The sequence below is a fragment of the Thamnophis sirtalis genome, unplaced genomic scaffold (genome assembly GCF_051295495.1).
Source record: "Thamnophis sirtalis isolate CommonGarterSnake01/CBP01778 unplaced genomic scaffold, rThaSir2_p1.2 scaffold_3, whole genome shotgun sequence".
Lineage (NCBI taxonomy): Eukaryota > Metazoa > Chordata > Lepidosauria > Squamata > Natricidae > Thamnophis > Thamnophis sirtalis.
The window spans coordinates 177,487,179-177,508,373 of record NW_028261383.1 but is presented as its reverse complement, the minus strand read 5'-3'; the positions used below and the strand labels follow the sequence as shown (position 1 = coordinate 177,508,373).

The window sequence follows — 21,195 nt, the reverse complement described above, 5'->3', positions numbered from 1 at the left end:
ATCACGCCTTCTAATTTCTCATCTGTCTTCTGAATATTACGTTCATCTTTTCCCACCATTTGTTGAGTGTCTTCTACATTCACATTTTTAACTTTGAACAATCCCATCATCTCCTTATGATTCTTTGTCGCATTTTCATAAATACTTTTAACCATCACTAACATTTCTCCATAGAACTTTATTGTCTCCTACTGAGTCATTTTGTGCCAAATTAATATATTAAAAAATACTCAATAAACCTCTAATATTCCAGTATCCCCAAATCTAAAAACTCCCAAAAAGTCAATTATTAATGAAATTTAGTCAATCCCAGAATTAGTCTCCTAAATTTCTAGTATAAAGTAAATTTATACTTTACAGTCTTTATAATTTCCAGTTTACACCTTCCCAATTATCCAAATTTTAAATTATTGTTTGTCTTTTCTTCTTTTTCTTTTTCCTTCTGTTGCTTTTCATCTTTTGTCTTGCAGGATGATCCGTCAAGTGACGCCAGTAAACCAAATCCAACTTGGCCCACCAGGTTTCCTCAAATCGTTCAAAGCCATCTTACAATGAACAGTTTCAATAAAGTTTCAATATTTACAGCTCAGTTTGCCTTAAAGGTCTTCAAAAAGCTCACTAAGTATTTCCAGGCATCCAAATCGCCCACTAAGATAAAACCAAGGTTTTCAAAGAGCCTCTGGTGTGGCTCACTTTCTCTCTCATCACTTTTGCTTCTCTCCCACACCGAAGTAATCTTCTTCCTCCAGTAGATGGCACTCCTGCTCCCAATTCCAGCATTCAACAGAGTGTAAAAGTCAAAACAGCTGATTGCCAACCCATCTCTCCCTCCCTCCCTCCCTCCCTCCCTCCCTCCCTCCCTCCCTCCCTCCCTCCCCCTCTCTCTCTCTCTCTGTGAAAGTTTAGAAAAGCAGTTTCTCCCAATAATCTCTTTTCACAGTGTTATTTGACTTTTTCCAGGCTGTGCTTTAAAGCATACTTTTTCATCTGAGTCTTTAACCTTTAATTTTTCTCTTTAGTTTTTAGTCTTTAATCTTTCTCCATAAATCCAATCGCCACTTTCTTGACATTTGGAGATTGGGGTTTTTTTGGAATTTTTTACTTGGGTTAAATCTCTAAGGTAGAAGTTGAAAGTTATCTCACCCAGTGTATTGCTCTGTCCACGGACTGGTCCAGCACAAGATCTTAGACTCTCAGTTGTCCCAGCTGTTGACTGATCAAAATGGCCGTGGTCCAAGGAGGAGCCTATATCGCTACGAAATGGTCGCCCGATCTCGGTGCTCCGAGATCGCCACCAATACTTTTCTCACTGGGTGGTCCAATCAGACCTAAACCGTCCCGGAGAGACGGTGAACAGGAAGACTACGTTCTGCTGATGACAGGGACATCGCAAAGTCCCTGATTGATGCAGGAGAAGGAATCTCAGCTGGCGTTAAAAGCTCAGCCCCCAGGCTGGTGCAGTAGGGACGGCTCTAAAATGGAAGGAAATGGAAGAGAAAGTGTTTCAGCTGGTGAGGAATTTTTACCCATTTTAAAAGAGCCTGCCTATAAAAAACTAAGAATAAAGAATAAAGAATAATAAATCTAAGAATAAAAGAAATAAGCGGCGGAATTAAGCTTTGAATGGTTTTGGTCAGTGAGTTATCTTAATTTTTAAATGTTATTTTCATGGATTGAATTTATGCAAACCGTTTGAAATGAATGGATCAAGTTTTCTTCTTCTAAAATTTTTACTATTACTTTCACAACCTATGGATTAAATTTCTCCTTATTCGTCACTACATGTGTCTTTTCCTCTTCTCTATTTCATGTAAGAATTTGAGTTTTTTTTAAACTTGGAATATTAAAAGACACAAAAAGAACAAAGAATTCCAACAATTGTAACAACAAAGGGAGAGATAACTGCTACTCGAAGACTGGAGACTTGAGTATTGAAAACAAAATACTTCTACTTTCACTACTGATTATTCTGATCTGGAACTTTAAAGTCGCACAGTTTGTTTATAGAAAGTGATAAGAAGTAAAGCACCATTTGTTTATACAAATGTTCCTTTGAAGTATATCCTTAACCAGAGATCTCATGGTGAACCTAGGTGTAACCTTGTAAAAATCTTCCAAGTCAGAGCAGCAGTGTTTTAACAGCTGAAACAATGGCTTATTTCCAACAACAGAGAGAAACTGTCAGCTTGCAAGAGATAATATTTGCAAAACAGAAATTATCAAATACATTTGAGAAAATGTTTGAAAAATTAGAGCACCTAACAGAAAAATATGATGAAAAGGATGGAGATGCTTATCAAATGGGATAAATAGAGGGCAGTGCCAAGCAATAAAGAGAAAAATGACTACAAAGAAATCAAATTTGCTAACATCTATGGTGAATGGTTTCTGTCTGGAAATGGAAAAAGTAGAATATGGAAAGGGGAACCAGATGGATGGGAACACTACCCTAGATGGCAAGACACAGAAGAAGAAGAAAAAAATAAAAGAACTTATGGATTTAAAGGGAGAAATTTTATTAGTAATACCATCAATAACAACACTGACAATTAAAGACAAGCTGATTAAGGAAAAAGAAGAAGGGCATCGAAATTACATGAGAGAATCAATAAACAAGGAGTTGCAAAGAAGAGTCCATACAAACTTGATTAAGGAGATGATTACAGGACTGATGCCACAAATGACAGAAGACATGAGACTGTTTCGCTACTGGAAAGATACAGGCTGATAGATGAAAATGTTTAATCTAAAACTAGTTGGACTTAGCAATAGCAATAGCAGTTAGACTTATATACCGCTTCATAGGGCTTTCAGCCCTCTCTTAAATGGTTTACAGAGTCAGCATATTGCCCCCAGCAACAATCCGGGTCCTCATTTCACCCACCTCGGAAGGATGGAAGGCTGAGTCAACCCTGAGCCGGTGAGATTTGAACAGCCGAACTGCAGAACTGCAGTCAGCTGAAGTAGCCTGCAGTGCTGCATTTAACCACTGCGCCACCTCGGCTCTTAGTGAAATTTAGTGACCATACTATATAGTTAAATAAACAATTGAAAATGATAATAATGTATACATATGTATTGGTATAACAAGTAGTAATTGGATATGAATATCAAATGGCACCTATGAAAGGAAGATGAGAAATGGTTTGGTTACATATAAAGATTAATAAAAAAATTAAATTATGATAATGGATATAGTCAAATAAAGGAGAGATAATGATAACAATGTAGAGTGAAGAGTGAATTAGTGGGAAGAATGCGAGAGAAGATGAAGAGTGAGAATTACACAGGTGAGCTGACAGCATATCACCACATTATACACCAGGAAACACTATGCGGCAAAGCCCTGAAGATGGAACATGTAATGAACACTGTAACAAAGACAGTTAACTTTATAGAGCTAAAGGTTTAAATCATCAGTTTAAGTCTTTTCTTGAGGAAATAAATTCTGAACTTGGTGATCTGCTCTATCACACAGAAGTAAGAGAAAAAGTGCTCAGAAGTGCACAGAAGTAGAGAAAAAGTGCTCAGTAGATTTTTTTTTGAGCTATGTATGGAAATCTGTGAGTTCGATGAAAGCAACGGAAAAGACTCCGCAATACTGTGTAATGATACTGTGTGAATTAGCTTTTCTGTGTGACGTTACAAAGCATCTCACTGCACTAAACCTTCAGCTTCGGGGACGGGACCGTAAGATCGTGGACTTGTATAATCAGAGGTGGGATTCACTTATCTTCCCCACCTGTTGGCAAATGTGAGCGCATGCCATGTCTGCACATACGCACTGCCTTCTGTGCATGCATAGTGCTCACACATGACATCGGGGTGGGTGAGCAAAGCCTCCATCAGTCATCGCTCGAAGCGGAGAGAACCGGCTGAATACCACCTCTGTGTAGGGTGCAGTGAAAGTCTTTCAAGAAAAGCTGAGACTGTGGAAGACGAAACTTGAAGTCACTTTCCCTGCTGCCAAATGCTCATCAGCCAAGTCACCACCACTGTGATCTCAGATTTTGTTGATAAACTGAGCATTTGCAGTTGATTTGGAGAAGTGGTGGGTTCCTACTGGTTCAGACTGGTTCGGTCAAACCAGTAGTGGTTTGGTGGCCTGGGTCGCTGGAACCAGCAGCGACCCAGGACTGCCACGCCCCCGAACTGGTTCTCCAGGCAGTGCGATAGGCGCCACCACCTCGTTTTTTGCTTCTGTGCATGCGCAGAACAATTTTTATTGCACTGCACATGCGCCTGCAATGCACATCAAGCACGTGCATGCCTGGTGTGGCCCTGAACGAACCGGCAGTATGCCAGAACCCACCCCTGATGCAGATGGAGTTGAACTCCAATGTAACAGCACACTTAAGGCGCAATATGATTCGGTGGGGCCCACACAATTGACCAGCTTCTTCCCTGAAACGATGCCCTAACTCTGCCTGCAGGCTGCTCGAATGCTGTGCCTGTTTGGAAGTACAGCAACTTTTCTCCATGATGAGGGTGAAGAAAAGCAAAGGCAGAAGTGTTCCCACTGACGCACACTTCCACTCTATCCCGAGAGTTTCCACAGCTCAGAACCTAATTCCAAGCATGGATGAACTCGTAGCCAATAAAAGATGCCCAGCATCCGGCTCGGACAAAACAGCACGGCAGAGAAAGACCTAAAAAGCTTATGTACGCTCTTTGTTTTAAATTTGTTTTGGCAGATTTGAAATATTTCTTCATATTTGAAACGTTAATCCTGGTAATACACTCCTGAACTAAAGTGATACAATAGTATTAGGTGGAACTGGCCCTTTGAGGGCAACCATAATGCTGGTGCAGGGAAAGTTTGCAGGAGGCAGTTTTCTCTGAGTCCAACTTCTGCCTGGAAAGGTCTCTGGAGTGAAGGAGGGGATGGTGGTGAGGAGCAGCATAAGGGAAGGCTGCCCAAAGGAGCTAGCGTCCTTTCCACTGATAATTGGAAACAAGAGATTCCCTCACGCCGGACCAGGAGCGCTGCTACCCTGCCGCCTCTTGAGAGGGATCTGTCAAGGCAGAAGTCGGAGAAAACTGCTTCCTGAAAAGCTTCTCCTCCGTCTTTCCACATACAGCAGGGGCGTCCTCTGTCTCCTCCTTTGTTCGGAGGGTGCACCAGACAGAGAAATGCCAAAGATATTTGGGATTGGGATAAGAACGTTTCCTTTGGTGTGTTTTGTGTGTGTGTGCGCGCACACACACACACATACAATTCTGACCTTGGAGACTTTTATCCACATCTGGATAAAAGCTTAGAAACTGCCAATCATACCTGGGCTTGGGGAGAAGGACCTCTCCTTCCTATCTGAATAAAAGTCCCCAAACATGGAGTGTGTGTGTGTGTGTGTGTGTGTGTGTGTGTGTGTGTGCATACGCATGTGCATGCACTTGGCTGCGCCAATTTGGGGAGGTGAGCTTGTGGGGCACCAAATTGTCCCAGTATTACTTGTTCTATTCTGAGTCAGCCATCCCAAGTCAGCCACACACACCCAGTCAGCTATGCCCAGTGAGCGGCATCAAGCTGGCCAGGCCCACCAGGCCCCCCAAGGTCAACCATAGCCCCGATGCGGCCCTCAATGAAATGAAGTTTGATATCCCTGCTGTAGAGGCAAATCCAATCTGGTCAGTTTCACTATTCAGAAAGTTGCTGTTAACTTCCATTTGGAAAATGAAAGTAGTTCACAGCCAGATAAGATGTTAAAATCCAGCAGGAGGCTAGAGTTAATCAGCCTTTAACCAATAAGTTAAGTTTAAAAATAAGAACCAAATTAAAAGAAAATAACTTTGAAAGATGCAGTTAAAAGCCAACGTGTATTTACTTTAAAAACTGAACAATTGAAAGATAGACTGGTAAGACTGACTGTCAGACAGACTGACTGGTCTTACCAGGAATTGCAACCTCCAGGATTCCCCAGGAGCACCCACAGTCATCTAAGAGTCCTCTTTGGTCGTTTCCTAGCTGCTCCTGTTCGATCTAGGAAGCTGCCAAGAAACCTGCTTTAGCAGCAAATTCAGCTTTTCGTTGGCCGGAGAAGCACCACCAATACCACCACTGCTCAGCATGCCAACTCAATTTTCAGGAAAATGTATGGGACCTATTGATCATTATGTCTGCTCTTATGTGCCAATTTATGACATGTTTTTCATTTTCAGAGACGTGCAGCAGATAATTTGAGAAGACACCATCAGTATCAGGTGACAAATTTCTTATTTTGTTCTCTACAATCTAATTGATTAATGCCACAAAGTCAGACGCATTTGCCGTCATGTCACTAGAGTTTAGGCACTGAGAAAAATACATTTTCTGTCAAAAGAGACAATTATTTCATTTGGATGGGCATATATTTGTACCAGGAATTTAAGACAAAACATTGGAATGGAATGGAAGTTGGAAGGGACCTTGGAGGTCTTCTAGTCCAACCCCCTGCTTAGGCAGAAAACCCTATGCCATTTCAGACAAACGGTTGTCCAGTCTCTTCTTAAAATCTTTCAGTGTTGGAGCATTCACAACTTCTGGAGGCAAGTTGTTCCACTTAAATGGAGATCAAAAATAATCCAATCAATCCAATCAAGCATTATATTTTTATAAAAGAAGGAAAAAATTTAATCCATAGGTGTAAGCAAAAGTGAAAAAATAAAAAGAAAGAATTAATCCATTCAGTTTGAAAAATAGGGATCCCCTGCAAAAGTTCCATCCGTGGGGAAAAAAAATAGAAACTGGATAACACACTAAGTTCAATGCAGATCACTCTCGCCGCCTACAGTCTTCTGTCTTCAATCTTAACTTAACTTACATTTTTTTCTTGGGTAATCTCTTCCTCTAATGATAAAATTTCCTCACCAATTCGACACACTTTCTCTTTCCGCTTTCTTCCCGTTCCGGAGCTGTCCCAACTTCAGCAGCTTCATTAGCTGCGTTTCTGTTGCCAGAAAAAAAGGGATATTCCTGGATCTTTCAGGGACTTTGCAGTGTCCCTGAGATCAGCAGGAGGTGCCCTTCTCAATCACCATCTCTGTGGGACGGTTTAGGTCCAAATGGAACGTCCAGCAGCAGAAATTTGACTACAATCTCAGAGTACCAAGATTGCACATAGTGCCGTCAGAACATCAGCTCTCCTCCTTGCTAGGCATCCTTAACTTTATGTATTTGGTAGACAATAAACTTTATTCCCCACACAGAAAGGGGGTTGAAGCGAACAGTGTTTATCAGCTTGGTTTCTGTATTCTTCTACTGCGTCTGCTAGAGCTTTTTTGTATTTTCCCACCCTTTTTAAAAGCGTCCATCCATTCAGTCAGAGACATGGAAGAGAGGGGTTCTCTGGGCAGCTCAGACATGAGAACAAATTCCATGCCACTAGTAACTTGAAAAGGAATTGATTCAGTGCTGCTGTGGACAGTGTTGTTGTATGTCACTTAGGTGAAAGGTAGCAAATCCAACCAGTTGTCTTGCTAGTAATCCACATAACAATGGATGAATTGTACCACCATCACATTGGCTTTTTCTGCTGCCCGTTTCGTACTCGGATGAAAAGCTGGGCTAAGTCCTTGTGTGCACCCAATGGACCTCAGGAACTCTCTCCAGGACTTGGCGGTGAACTGAACTCTGAGATGGTCTGAGATGATCCTCCTGGGGACTCCGTGCAGGTGGTAAATGTGTTTGACAAACATTTTCGCTAGTTTCTTTACGGACGGTAGTCCTGAGCAAGCCATGAAATGGGCTTGCTTGGAAAATAAGTCAGTGACTGTCCAGATTACTCTATTACTGCCGCTGTGTGGGAGCTCTGTGATGAAGCCCATTGTGGTCTCCTCCCATGGTCAGCCAGGGTTGGCCACCCATTGCAGTAATCCAGTGGGCTTCCCTGGCTGTATTTTCATGGTTACGCAAGTGGCACAGCTTTTTACGTAGCTTCAGCTTTCATTTTTGCCCACCAAAATTGATGCCTGGTGAGGTGGAGCATTTTTAGGAATCCAAAGTGGCCTCCTAATTTCGCTTCGTGGCTTCGCTGTAGAACTTCCAGGCTCAAGTTGGCAGGAACATACGGTTTGGATCCTTTCCAGGATAAGCCATCTCTCATTGTCAGGATGTCCTCGTTGTCGTTGAGCCAGTGGTCTGCCGGCAGTACCAATTTCATTGCTACGGGCAGCTTTTCCTGGCTGAGGGTAGGCAGCCGGTTAGTCTGGCCTCTGGGCCGCCTTTTGGTGGAGAGGGGGAAGGATGGGGTGAACCACTTCTTCCCTTTTACTGTCGTATTGCAGTTTTTTTGATAAGGCATCTGCCAGCAAGTTCTTCCCTGCAGCTTCAGTTCGAATTTGAACCTTCAGAAGTATCTGCCCAGCAAACGTGCTTTGGAGACAGTTTTGGGGGCTTTTGAGGGCTTTGAGGTTTTTCAATCAGTCCAGACCTCGAATTCACATCCCCCCTTGCAGGAAACGTCTCCAAGTGAGTAGGGTCCACCCCACCGCATATCCTTCTTTCTCCCAAATGGCCCACCTTTCAGTAGCGGTGAGCTTTTTGGAGACATAAGTGCAGGGCAAGAGGTGTCGTTCCTTGTTTTTTTACAACACTGCCACTACAGCCACGTCACTGGCATCTGAACGGGTTATGAATTGCTGTTCTGGGTCGGGGTGTTGCAGTCGGGGCTCTTGGGCAAAGAGCCGTTTTAATTTCTCAAATGCTTTCTGACAGTCCACTGTCCACTTTAGGGGTTGGTTTGCCTTTGGCTTTTTGGGGGAAGGCCCTGTTTTTAACCGTTCAGCCAATGGCAGGGCAGCCTCTGCAAAAGCCAGGATAAATCGCCTACTGAAGTTGGCCAATCCAAGAAGGCTTTGTAGCTGTTTGCAGGCACGTGGGGGGGTTGCCAGTCTAATACCACTTTCATTTTCCCTGGGTCCATCTCTATCCCCGCTCTGGAAATGCCAAGGTAATCCAGTGAGGTTTTGTGGAATTCACACTTTGATCATTTAGCGTATAGCTTGGTGGCTAGAAGTTTTCCCAGGACCTGTTGTACCAGCTTCACATGCTCTTCTAGGGTCTCAGGAAAGACGAGGGTGTCATCCAGGTAAATGAGCATCCCTCAGTAGAGGTGCTCATGTAGCACCTCGTTTATGTATTGCATGAAGACTGCAGGGGGCCCCTTGTAGCCCAAATGGCATAACTTTGAATTGGAAACTGCCAAGGGGGCAGTTGAATGGTGGCCTTCCATTCATCTCCCTCCCTGATATGTGTGCGGTAATACTCCTCTCTCAAGTCCAGTTTGCCTTCAGCCAAGTGGTTCAACGTATCTTTCATGAGGGGTAGTGGGTTTGATTTCTTTATGCATATGGTGTTTATCCCGTGCAAATCAATGCAGAGATGAACTCCACTGTCTTTCTTCTCTTTGAAGAGCACAGGGGCTGCTACTTCTGACTTAGCTGGTTCAATAAAGCCCCGCATCAAATTGATGTCAATGTACTTAATTCCACCATCTCTTTATGAGTCATGGAGTACATTTTCGGCTTTGGTAGGGTAGCCCCAGGTATGAACTCTGTTGCACAATTGGTGGGCCGATGAGGGAGGAGACAGTTACAGTCTTCCTCACTGAAGACCCCTGCCAGGTCCTAGTACTCTTTTAGGGGTTTTGTGTCTGCTGCAGGGGCTGCAGGCTCTGGGCGGTCTGCTTTATTGGGTTCAATAGTCCCTGGGTGGCCCTCTGGCTGCATGGAATCCTCCCTTGAATGCCAACCTGATAATAGTCAAGGCAACACTTTACAAGTTGACATCTACTATATATTGCCTGAATCATATTAATCATTTCTCCTGAATCATATTAATTATTTTTAACTGAATTCCATGTATTTTACTTGCAATATCATAAATTGCCAATTTACATTATCAAATGCTTTCTGCGAATTGAAAAAGATTTAACACCATTTGTTTTTCAGGATGTGTTTCATAATATTCCAATGTATTCAAAATTATTCCCATGTTGTTTTTAATTTCTCTCTTAGGCAAAAATCAATTTTGGTCTGAGTGTATAAATTCATTCAAAACTCTCCTCAGTCTTTCAGCTATTATTGACATATAAATTTTATAATCCACATTTAAATTGGTCTGTGATTTTTAATCTGCAATAAATCTGCATGGTCTTTTGATATAAAAGTAATATTTTCTTCCATTCAGGATTTTGGTATCTTAGTTTCTAGTAAGACTTCGTTATAGACTTCCAGCATTGATTGTCCTAGAGTGTCTTGTAATTGTTTATAAACTTCCACTGGTAGGCCATCTGGCCATGGTGTTTTATCGTTCTTCTGTCTCTTTTTTAAAAAAAATTATTAAACATTTTTTTCATTTTTTTTACACAATTATCATCTTTGCAACATTTCCACATTAAAATATATCCATTACACCCTTTTTGTCCGTACATGTATACCAGTGGTGGTTTTCAAAATATTTTAGAACATATTCTGTAGGTGTGGCCTGTTTTGTGGGAGTGGCTTGGCAGTCATGTGACCGAGTGGGAGTGGCTTGGCAATCATGTGACCAGGTGGGAGTGGCTTGGCAGTCATGTGACCAAGTGGAAGTGGCTTGGCAGTCATGTGACTGGGTGGGAGTGGCTTGGCAGTCATGTGACCGGGTGGGAGTAGCCAAGTCGATGTCATTGAATTCTTTCCCCCAATGAATGATCTACAAAAAGAAGATATAAAAAAAGGAAAATTATTATTTTGTGCACTTACTACTTAAATAAGATTAAAATAAGTACACCAAAATAATAAAAGAGCTACTTACAGATGGAAGATGACTGTCCTTGCCAGTCTTCAACATCACTCACCATCTTGCTCCAAAGAATGGCCTGCACAAAGAAGAGGCACAGAAAGGAAGACTTTAATTGCATGCCCTACTACATTAAGGATGAAACCAGCACACAAAGCAATAAAACAGCTACTTACAGAGGAAAGATGACTGCCTTGCCGGTCTTCTACATCACTCACCACTCTTGCTCCAATGAATGGCCTGCACAAAGAAGAGACACAAAAAGGAAGACTTTAATTGCATGCATTTACACCTTACATAAGAATAACACAATGAAAGAGATACACTCAAATACTTACTTGTGTTATTGGTTTTGTGGTTGAAGATATTTCCAGATTGTTCTTAGGCTTCCAGGCTTCTCAGTTGCACCTTTCTTGGTCTTTACTCGTGGATTGTCACCCGTGTGATGATGCGCTCTGAGACACTTTTTCACTGCAGGGTCCCATCTCTCAACAGTCATGCCAACAATGCTTATCATCATCAGATTACTAATGTTTGGAACGATTAGGTGAGTTTTTTGCTCTGAATATGAGGTTCATTTTTGAGAACCCCCCTTTCTGCCTCTGCTGAACTCACAGCAATTGTCCTGACGATATCTCTAGCTTTTTTGATACTGTCAGGAATTTTGTAGGTCTTTGGATGTTTGATCACATTTTCCCAAAAATCTCTGTAGTCATTCAAATCAACTTCATAATTAAAAATTTTACCAAATTCAATCTCTGCTGCCTCTGCTTCTGTCCATAGAATGACTACATCTTCAACGTTCTAGTAATCCGGCTCCAAATATGTGATAAAGTGTAACTTGATTGCGGATGGCAATTGGCTGCCTGTTTTTAGATGGTTGCAATCCATCAGCCTTGCCAAAAGGTTTTCACAGGTCATTCCGGCTCTTGCAGGTTTTCTGGAAAGTAGTGTGCATCTTATCAAGGAATATCTTGAAGTGGTTCTCTTGTTTTATTTCTTTTATCGCATCATCCAGCACAAGTTGGAGGCAGTGGTTCAAGCAGTGCCAGATTACAATGTTTGGGAAGTCTTAAGCTATTCTGGTGCTGACTCCAAATTTTCTCCCAAGCATAACATTGGCACCATTGGAGCAGAAAGCTATTAAATTCTTCTGAAGATATTCGGTGGTAAACCCAACTTTACGTAAGCTTCCCATCACTGCAGAACATATGGTCTCCGCATCTTGTTTCACTAATTCCAACAGCTTGATGAAAATGGTTGCTGGGCATTCTGAATCCTCAACTTTAACAAACACTATCAGAACTACTTTCATTGATAGTGTTGAGGCTTCATCGATTATTAAACACACCTTTAAATTCTTTACAATAATCCTGGAAAACACAGTGGTTTTAATTTCGTTTGAAATTCAACTATATTCACTGTGGATCTCCATGAATGCAAGCCTACTCCCACATCTACTCCAATCGTAGTTAGCAAATTTACCTGCCCTTCAATGTCTGAGGATGGTTTGCATCTTTGTGCCAGATCGTAACCAGTAAAAAATATTTTGCTAGTACTGGATAAATGTTTGTCAGTTGACTTCTCTATGGATTTGGTTAAAACATCCTGCTCCCATTGTTTACTGTTCTCTCTACAAATAAGGTGTGCTTTTGATTGAAAATGTTCCTTCATTTTTTTCTGAGAGATGATTGCTGATTCTCCTTAGTTGTCCCTGCAGCCTCAATCTGGACATTTTCCCACTCTCTAGAAACATGAATACCTTTCACTAATGAGATTACGGGTCTCGCACAGTATTCACCTAACTTTTTGTCGGATACCGCCAGTCCATCATACTCGTCCTGGAAGTTTCTATATTGCTGCAAACTCTAACAGTCAGGAAGTTTTGGAACTTCAGTGGAGGAGATGGGCTTGCTGCTTTCTCTGATCTCAGGGGGTGCTGGTGCTGGTGCTGGCACTGGTGGTGTTGGTGTTGGTGCTGGTGGTGCTGGTGACTGTTTTGGATCAGCTGATTGCTCCTCTCTTGGTTTTTGGAGAAGAAAGCGGTCATACTCTGTTGCCTCTTCTTCATCCTGTTAAATAATACTAACTTCAAAAGAAATAAAACAATATTGGACTTGATTGTGGTTGTAAGCTGAGGACTACAGGTAACAGAAGGGACCTCTGTTTTCACCCAACAATGTTCAGTCTTTTCAGGAAAGATATCCACCAACAAACAGGAAAGATATAGGTTTTTTTATCTAAGAAGTTAGATCAAGAAGAATGAATGTCATAGGTAGATTCACAGAGCAATACAGATTTCTTTTTCAGAAATTTATTCCTCAGTTCAAAAAACAGGAATATATGAATTAGTTCAGTACTTAGGTCAGTCCAAGTTGCTATTCAAGAGTTAGTGGTGTCACAGTTAGAAGCAATGGTAAAGCAAGATATAGATTTAAAACCAGAATATCACAACGTGAGTAAAACATGGAGAGCGGCATCAGCATGACTGTTGCCTTCAGAAAGAGGTCCAGGAAGAGACGAGTGACTGTGTATGTGAGAAACAAAGTGTAAATGCTTTCGGTCTTGTAGTAGTTGCTGCAAAGTTAAAAACAAAGCCATGAGATTGGAGTGTGATATAAACACCTGGAAGATTAAAAATAAGTTGATACACATAATGAGAGTCAGAAATTAAATTAAAGACTGTTGAGAAATGCATGGAAAGCTAAAATAGCAGCAGATAATTCTGAGCATTGCAGGGACGACTGTATTGCAGTGTAGGACACCTTCCAGGTATCATCATGAAAATCCTTGTAAGCAATCACTCCTCTCGTTCGGCCTCCATCTGAAAAAACAGTAGGAGCTTGCGAAAGCGGAGAAGACGAAAGCAATGGACGGACAGGAAAGGAAGTCATCAAACACACAAGCCGAGGATCTTTAGGCAAATGATATGCAATACAGCCTACATAGTCAGTTAAAGCACACTGAAGTTATTCCGAAAATAAAATTGAAAATCAGATTTCAGAATAGGAAGAACAATATTAATCAAATCAGTCCCATTTCTGCGGCAAGCTCAAATGCATCCTGAAGTTATTAATTCAGCAATGGCCTGGATAAATGGTAAAACATTTTGAGATGGGGTATGAGGTAAATAAAGCCATTCAACACAGTATACATTTTTGTCTTCTAATACAGCTAATACTCCCATAGGCAGTTTATTAGTAGGAAACACCAAAAGAGTTAACTGACAATCTCTATGAAGAATACAATCCACAAACTGAGTGCTCAAAATATCATTAATTATCATTAACTGTAGGCTCTTCTTCTAGGTGTGTCTCTCCTCTGAGTCAGAGTCCAGAGTCCTCCTCTGGCTCTCCTCCTCTTTCTGCTTTCTGCCTCCATCAGAGACAGGCATGATTGCACAATCCCCTAGTAGGTTGGTTCTCTGGGTGGATTGAATAATGCAGCCCTGCCTCAACATGCACCCTTAAGTAAAAACGATTCTTAAGTAAGAATCCTTGATTTCATTAGTGGGTAAAAATACAGTTTGCTAAAGGTCAAGTAGATTACAAAAAGGCAAAGCCAGAACTGAGGTCCACACACCAAAACACTAGATATAATTTCTCCTCCTTGGTCACAACTCTTGGCTGCCCTTCCCCCATTGTTCAATCCATTTGAAAGACAAATGCTTTTGAAATGGCTACTCTGAGGATGGGCCGCCTTGCAGGTTCAGTCGTCTCCCAGGAAAACAGCCCTGATGCAGCTCCTCTGAGAGGCACATTACTTTCACTTTCACCCAAGCATTCCTTCACCACCCCCACCACCACCACCCCCCACCCACACACACACGGGGCTTTTGGCAGACTGGCACCAAATAGAAGAAGAACGCAGATGTGAGGCGGCAGTTCTGACACTGTATTTGGTGGTGAATTTCAACTGGATTTCTTTGGAAGTGAAAAACGCATTAATTAAAGCACACGGATGAATGCAGGTAGTCCTTGTTTTACAATCACAACTGAGCCCAAAATTCGCATTGCTAAGCAAGACAGTTGTTAAGTAAGTTTTTCCCCATTTTACAATGACAGCTGCCAAATGAATTACTGCATTGTTGCATTAGTATTATAGTTATTAAGTGGATTTAGCGTCTTCCTTGACCTTGATTCTTAGAAGGTTCCTGGGGTGCCGCAACGCTCAAATGCAGTTGCCAAGCATATGAATTCTGATCACATGGCCACAAGGGAGCTGCAGTGGTCGTGGGTATTAAAAATGGTCATATCACTTTTTTCAGTGCTGTTATAAGTTTGGTCACTAAACAAATGGTTGTAAGACGAGGTACCTGTATTCACTGTAGGCTTCAGTTTCACAAACAACAGCAAACAACTCCTTTTCACAGCAACTGCCCATCAACTGAAGTAGCAATAGCAATAGCAATAGCAGTAGACTTATATACCGCTTCATAGGCCTTTCAGCCCTCTCTAAGCGGTTTACAGAGTCAGCATATCGCCCCCACAGTCTGGGTCCTCATTTTACCCACCTCGGAAGGATGGAAGGCTGAGTCAACCCTGAGCCGGTGAGATTTGAACCGCTGACCTGCTGATCTAGCAGTCAGCCTGCAGTGCTGCATTTAACCACTGCGCCACCTTGGCTCTTGTGACAGAACAGCTGTCAAAAACCAGATTAGAATTTCTAGTTTATGATTGCCTTCTGGTGGTAATTTACACAAATGGAAGCTATTACTTATTCAGTTCTTTACTTGCAATCTGGAGGCATATCTCATTTGGGATAAGTTATCATCCCCACTGGATTGAACACTGAATGCATCTTTAACAGAAGGGAAGTTGGAGGTCTTCTAGTCCAACACCCTGCTCAAGCAGGGGACCCTATACCATTCCAGACAAGTCATTTCAAGTCTTTTCTTTAAAACCTCCAGCAATGGAGCAACCACAACCTCTGGAGGAAAAGCCTGATTAATTGTTCTTACTGAGAGAAAAATTCTCCTTCATTCCAGGCTCTTTGATAAGCTTCCATCCATTATCTCTTTACTGTCCTCCCAAACTTTGGAGAATGTTGACCCCTCTTCTATGTAACAGTCCTTCAAAAATTAGAAGACTGCTGTCATGTCACCCTGGTCTTCATTAAACTAAACCAAACCCTAGATGCAGCTCCAGTGACAACTACACATTGAGTGCTTTGGTCAGCCAGTCACTAGTCCACCCAGTGGCAACGCCGTCTCTGCCGCATTTCTCTCTCTGATCAAGAACCCGGCTGTGCTCTGCTTTGTCAGATGCCTGGCTGAAATCTAAGTAAACTGTCCAGAGTATTTTGCTGGCCAACCAATTTAGCCATTTTATCAAAGAATGAAAAAAGGTCTGGCATGATCAATTTTGACAAATTCATGTTGGCTGCTAGTAATAGCTTTACTTGGTTTCTAAGGGTGCTCAGGTTCATTGCTTGATTATCTTTCCCAGGCATTGATATCAGGCTGATTGGTCTGCAGTTTCCTCAGTAAATTTAAACAAAGAAATATTGGAACCACATCCACTCTTTTCCAGCCCTCTGGTAGTTTCCCAGTGCTCCAGGCTCTTTCAAATATGTGCTTCCAAAATCAAGTCTGCCAACTCCTTCAGAGTCCTGGGATGTGATCCACGTCCTGGTGATTTGAACTCATTCAGCAATAGCACTTAGATGTATATGCTACTTTGCTTTAAAACCCTCTCTAAGCAGTTTACAGAGTCAGCGTATTGTCCCCAACAATCTGAATCGTTATTTTACCAGCCTTGGAAGAACGGAAGGCTGACTCAACCTCGAGCCAATGTTGTCGAACCATTTCCTTGCATTCCTAACCTGTCCTTTATGGTATTGCTTTTGATAGATTGGACTATTTTTTACTTTTATGAAAAGACAGATGCAAGGATTGAATTAATCTACTTTCTTCCTGCTTTCTTGTCTTTTCCATGTTGAAATAAACATTTTAATAATTATTTCTGACATTTGTTGCAAGTTTTAGTTCATTGACATCATCTTTGCAGATTTGGGCTGTTTGTTAAAAATTGAAAACTTTAAAAATTAAAATATATTTTTGAGAAAAACATTTTTTTTAAAAAAAACAGATCTGAACGTGCTTTTAAAAGATATATTTGAAAGAAGGCTGAAAAATGTTTTCCTCCATGGAAGCCACTAATTACTTTTAGTGGAAGAACATCTTTAAGATGTTCTTTTTATTAAAAGCGGCCAGTGGTATCCACGGATGGAAACACTTTAAAGCCTATTTTCAAATATGCCCTTAAAAAGCACATCTGTCTAATTTACTCTAACATATTAGACAAATATTATTTCAGGTCCCTTATTCTTTAGTAAATAATAGCATGCAGTTTGGCCTTTCCCACAAGCCTATCAGCATAAAGTTAATTACAAGACAGTCCCTAATGCTATGATATGTTTAAATAGTAATAGCAAAATATCACAGAATGGATTATGTATTAATATTTTAAAATTAAACTAACAGAGTTTACTATGAATGCAGTCCTAGTTTAACATCTCTATATTTGCAGTGTGCAGCCATCAAGTAGAGTCATTTTTATGCATTTATATCCCACCTTTATTGTTTTTATAAATAACTCAAGCCAGTAAACGTACCTAGGTATATCTCCTATTATGTAAATTTTAACAAAGGAGTCGAAAAATCCTTCCTATACACAGGCGATACCCAAGTGCATTTTGTCACTGCTTTCTGCCCAGCCTAGTATAATTAAAGCTAGTATAATTAAAGCTGAAGTTCATAAGGGGAGGCAGAGCTGTTCATTTATTATTCACTATGATAAGCCAGATTGAGGAAGACTTGTCTTTCGATTTCTACAAGAGCATTTTTAGCAGATGATAGTAAATATTGCACTCTGTTCTACCTATCATAATTCATTAGCCATGCCACAATCTTTATCCCAAAGGGGTTTTGACTTTTGTTCTGACTTTTCAGAACAATTATCTTGTTAATTAAATACTAATTGACATCCTTGACAACCTTGTACTTACATTTCAGGAGGTGATGAGGAATTTGGTGAAGAGATACGTAGCAGCAATGATAAGAGATGCTAAAACTGAAGAGGGATTAACAGAAGAGAATTTTAAGGTAACTGCTCTTATAATGAACAATTTAATAACAATGAATCACAAAGTTTCAACTGAGGCCTCTTTAATGTATGACTTTACATTGCATATAGTTCAAAAATAAAGTTATTAATATATAATGTTGTTAATAATTGTTCAATCCAGGGGTCTCCAATCTTTTGGACCTCATGGACCACCAAATCCATAATTTTAAATCCTTTTGGGCCTACCTGTCTCTTTCCGCGAGGCCTCAGGTGGGAGGCCCAAGAGAAAGCGCCTGGTCCAGGCACAAAGCCTGGAACCTCTGTTGTCTTCCTTCTCCCAAGAACTGGGTCCATCTGAGTGAAGGAGAAGGAAGGCGGGCAGACTGCCAATGGCTTGCTGACGTTGGTGGGAAAATCAGTCCCATATTCCAGAGCTGTAGTAGACACAGGACTGGCCCTTTGGTCGTCCCAGAGTAGCTCCTCCACCTGGGTGCACTGGGCTGCATGGGACCTCCCCGGCAGGCCAGTGCACCCAGGTGGAGGAGCTGCTCCGGAATGACCCAAGGGCCAGTTCTGTGACTACTACAGTTCTGAAATATGGGACCGGCCCGTGGTGGGGCTGGAAATCTCTGCCATAGGGGGTGGCATGTGCAGTGTGCAACTTTGCAGGCAGTGCAACATGCAAAAAGGAGCACAGCCCTCGCCGGCCAGAACAAGGTAATGGTGCTGTTGCAACAGGGGGGTTGGCCCAAGCAGTCCGAAGCGGGGATGGCGATGGCTGGAAGGCGCGAGAGTGAAGCGCGGCATCAGCATCCCACCTTCACTGCAGTAAACCTGCACCGGCTGGTGGCACCAAGGCAGCCCTTGCCTCCTGCTGCTTAGGGCTCAGAGTGGTAAACCCTATCCGGGAAGTACCACAGCAGAGAGAAACAGCCGGAGTCAACCCTACCTTTGCTCTCCATTGCGGACGCTGATCGGCCTCCTGCAAACCCTTGTCTCTTGAAGAACCCGGCTGAAGTTTCATGCGCCGCTTCAGCAGACGCTACTCCAGAGATGAGAGTTTGCAGGGGGCCGATCTAGCATCCGCAGGGGACAGCAAAGGAAGGGTTGACCCCGGGTGCTTCGCTCTGCTAACAGGCGGCCAAGCTAACCGACCGAAGGACCTCATCCTGTCCCTGGGAGTCAAAGCGCTGAAGTGCGAGCGGGGTGGGAAACCTCAGCTGGGCTCCACGAGAGGAATCCAAAGATTTCTCTGTGGACCACCAAAAGTTTCTTGCGGACCACCAGTGTTCTGTAGACCACTGGTTGGTGGTCACTGGTTTAATCATCTTTCAAGACAACTCATATTCCAATATAGGTTTTTTAAAGTTACATGCAACGTTTATCTTCTTCTATCTCTTCAGGAATTAAAGCAAGATATTTCCAGTTTTCGCTTTGAAGTGTTGGGTCTTTTGAAAGGAAACAAACTGGCTAATTTACCACACTCTAAAACTAGCACCGAAGTCTCCTCCGTGACAGAATCTGATGAAGGAAGTGAAAGTGGGGGAAATGAAAAACTCACGAAGAAAAACCTCAGTCTTTTCAAAATAACTACAATGATCCACCCAAGAGTGGTAGCAAAAGTCTCCAAAGCACACGGCCAAAGCAATGGGTCGGCCATGGTGTCCCCTGAGTCCACCAAGGAAAAACAGAAGAAAGTGACCTTTGTAGCTGATGTAAAAAAGCTTCGGCTCTTTCATAGACAATCAAGTAATAGCTCTGCTGAGCAGAGTGCAAATAAAATCTATTCGATTTCTGAAGAAATTTCCCATCAACAAGCAGAAGAACACAAGAAAGTAATTGAACTGGGAGATAAATCATTGGCTGTGAACTGTGAACTACACAAAGAGGATCTCAGGGCGAAGGGCTCAGTTCCCAGTACTAAGCAAGGCAGAAAGGAGACTTTCAACTCAATGCTGGAGAAGAAAACGGCTCCTTCTGACTGGACGACCACCGAGGGCTTCCCCAGAGAAAGTGATTTGCTAAACAATGAGCAGGACGTCAACATCACAAAGGAAGAAACAAATATTCAGAGCAGCTATATGACAACAAGGTTGTGATGAAAGCAGGCAGAACCTGTAAAATTATGTATAAATTGTAAAATGCTTTGAAGCAGAAATATTTAAACCTAGCTACCAAATACAGTATTAGAATATTTAAAGGACAAAATTTTGTAATATAATTCTATGACAAAAAATAAACAGAAAAATCTGTTTTGTAACCCATTTTTCTTTTCACAATTACTTTTATATATTTTATTAAGCAGGAATGTCCGGTATTCTTGTATTGTTGCAATAAACGCAGAAAGGTTTATAGATATCTTTTTAAAATCTAAATTAAAAAACATTTTCTCTGTGATAGTTGATGCCTTTAGTTAAATATTTTTCTATACTTAAACATAGCTTAATAAAAGTGTGAGCCAATATGAATGTGTTTTAATGTTTCCTATGGTGTGTGTGTGTGTGTGTGTGTAGGTATGTATATATGCTGACCAGGACCTACGAAAAACTCTAAATCCGAAGAGCCGCCATCTTATGTGACCTCACATTCCTGCGCAACTGCCGAGACAAAAATGTGATCCCCTCATGCTTCCAACTAAAATTCCATTCTAAAACCTCAGCCACTGAAAGGATCCTGAAAAGAACTGAATTAGCCCTAATCAGAAACAAACTCCACAGGAAAAGATTCCTACTAGACCAAACCAACAGGGACCTACTCACTCTTCACCTCAAACTCAGCAACAAAATCCACCCAGCACTCTGGGACAAATCCAAACAACGAGCTCTCTGGAGAGCGGAAACAGAAACCTCCCACAAGACAGACACACACACCAACAAACTCCACGGACTAGAAAGACGCCAGAAGCCCAACCCCCCTCCACAGCAACTCATGAAACAAACAGTACACAACATATCAGACAGGACCCTCACCACAGCAGAAACCAAGGTCCCTTCCAAAGGATTCAACTTTGCAGTTGCCCCCAAACGCCTCCCCACTGAAGACATCATATGCGGAGTTGAAGCTACACTCACCAATATATCAACCCAGATGAAGCCAATAAAATCGGACTTGAAGTCACCGTCCTCTGCTCCAGCAATCCAGAAGCAACTTACATAAAGAAGAACAAAAAGCACTCACCAACTTGAGGAAAGACCACAACATAATCATTCTCCCAGCAGACAAAGGCAACGCCACAGTGGTGATGAACACATCTGACTACCAAGCCAAACTATCCAACCTACTCCAAGACCCCGCTTACAAACCTCTAAACACAGACCCCACCACCTACCTGGAAAATAGCCACCAAATCCAAAATAAAAGCCTCTCCCATCA

The 21,195-nt window shown here is 41.9% G+C and overlaps 1 protein-coding gene across 1 annotated transcript in view; it reads left to right on the top strand.

The window, feature by feature from the left end:
- Positions 1-20,273, top strand: part of TRPC4 (transient receptor potential cation channel subfamily C member 4) — a 63,527-nt gene extending 43,254 nt beyond the window's left edge. Inside the window, exons 8-10 of the mRNA XM_087711104.1 lie at positions 6,160-6,201; positions 17,772-17,861; positions 19,227-20,273. Of these exons, the coding sequence (XP_087567230.1) occupies positions 6,160-6,201; positions 17,772-17,861; positions 19,227-19,922 (828 nt within the window). The 3' untranslated portion in view covers positions 19,923-20,273. The remainder of the gene's footprint in view (positions 1-6,159; positions 6,202-17,771; positions 17,862-19,226) is intronic.
- Positions 20,274-21,195: the final 922 nt, after the last annotated feature.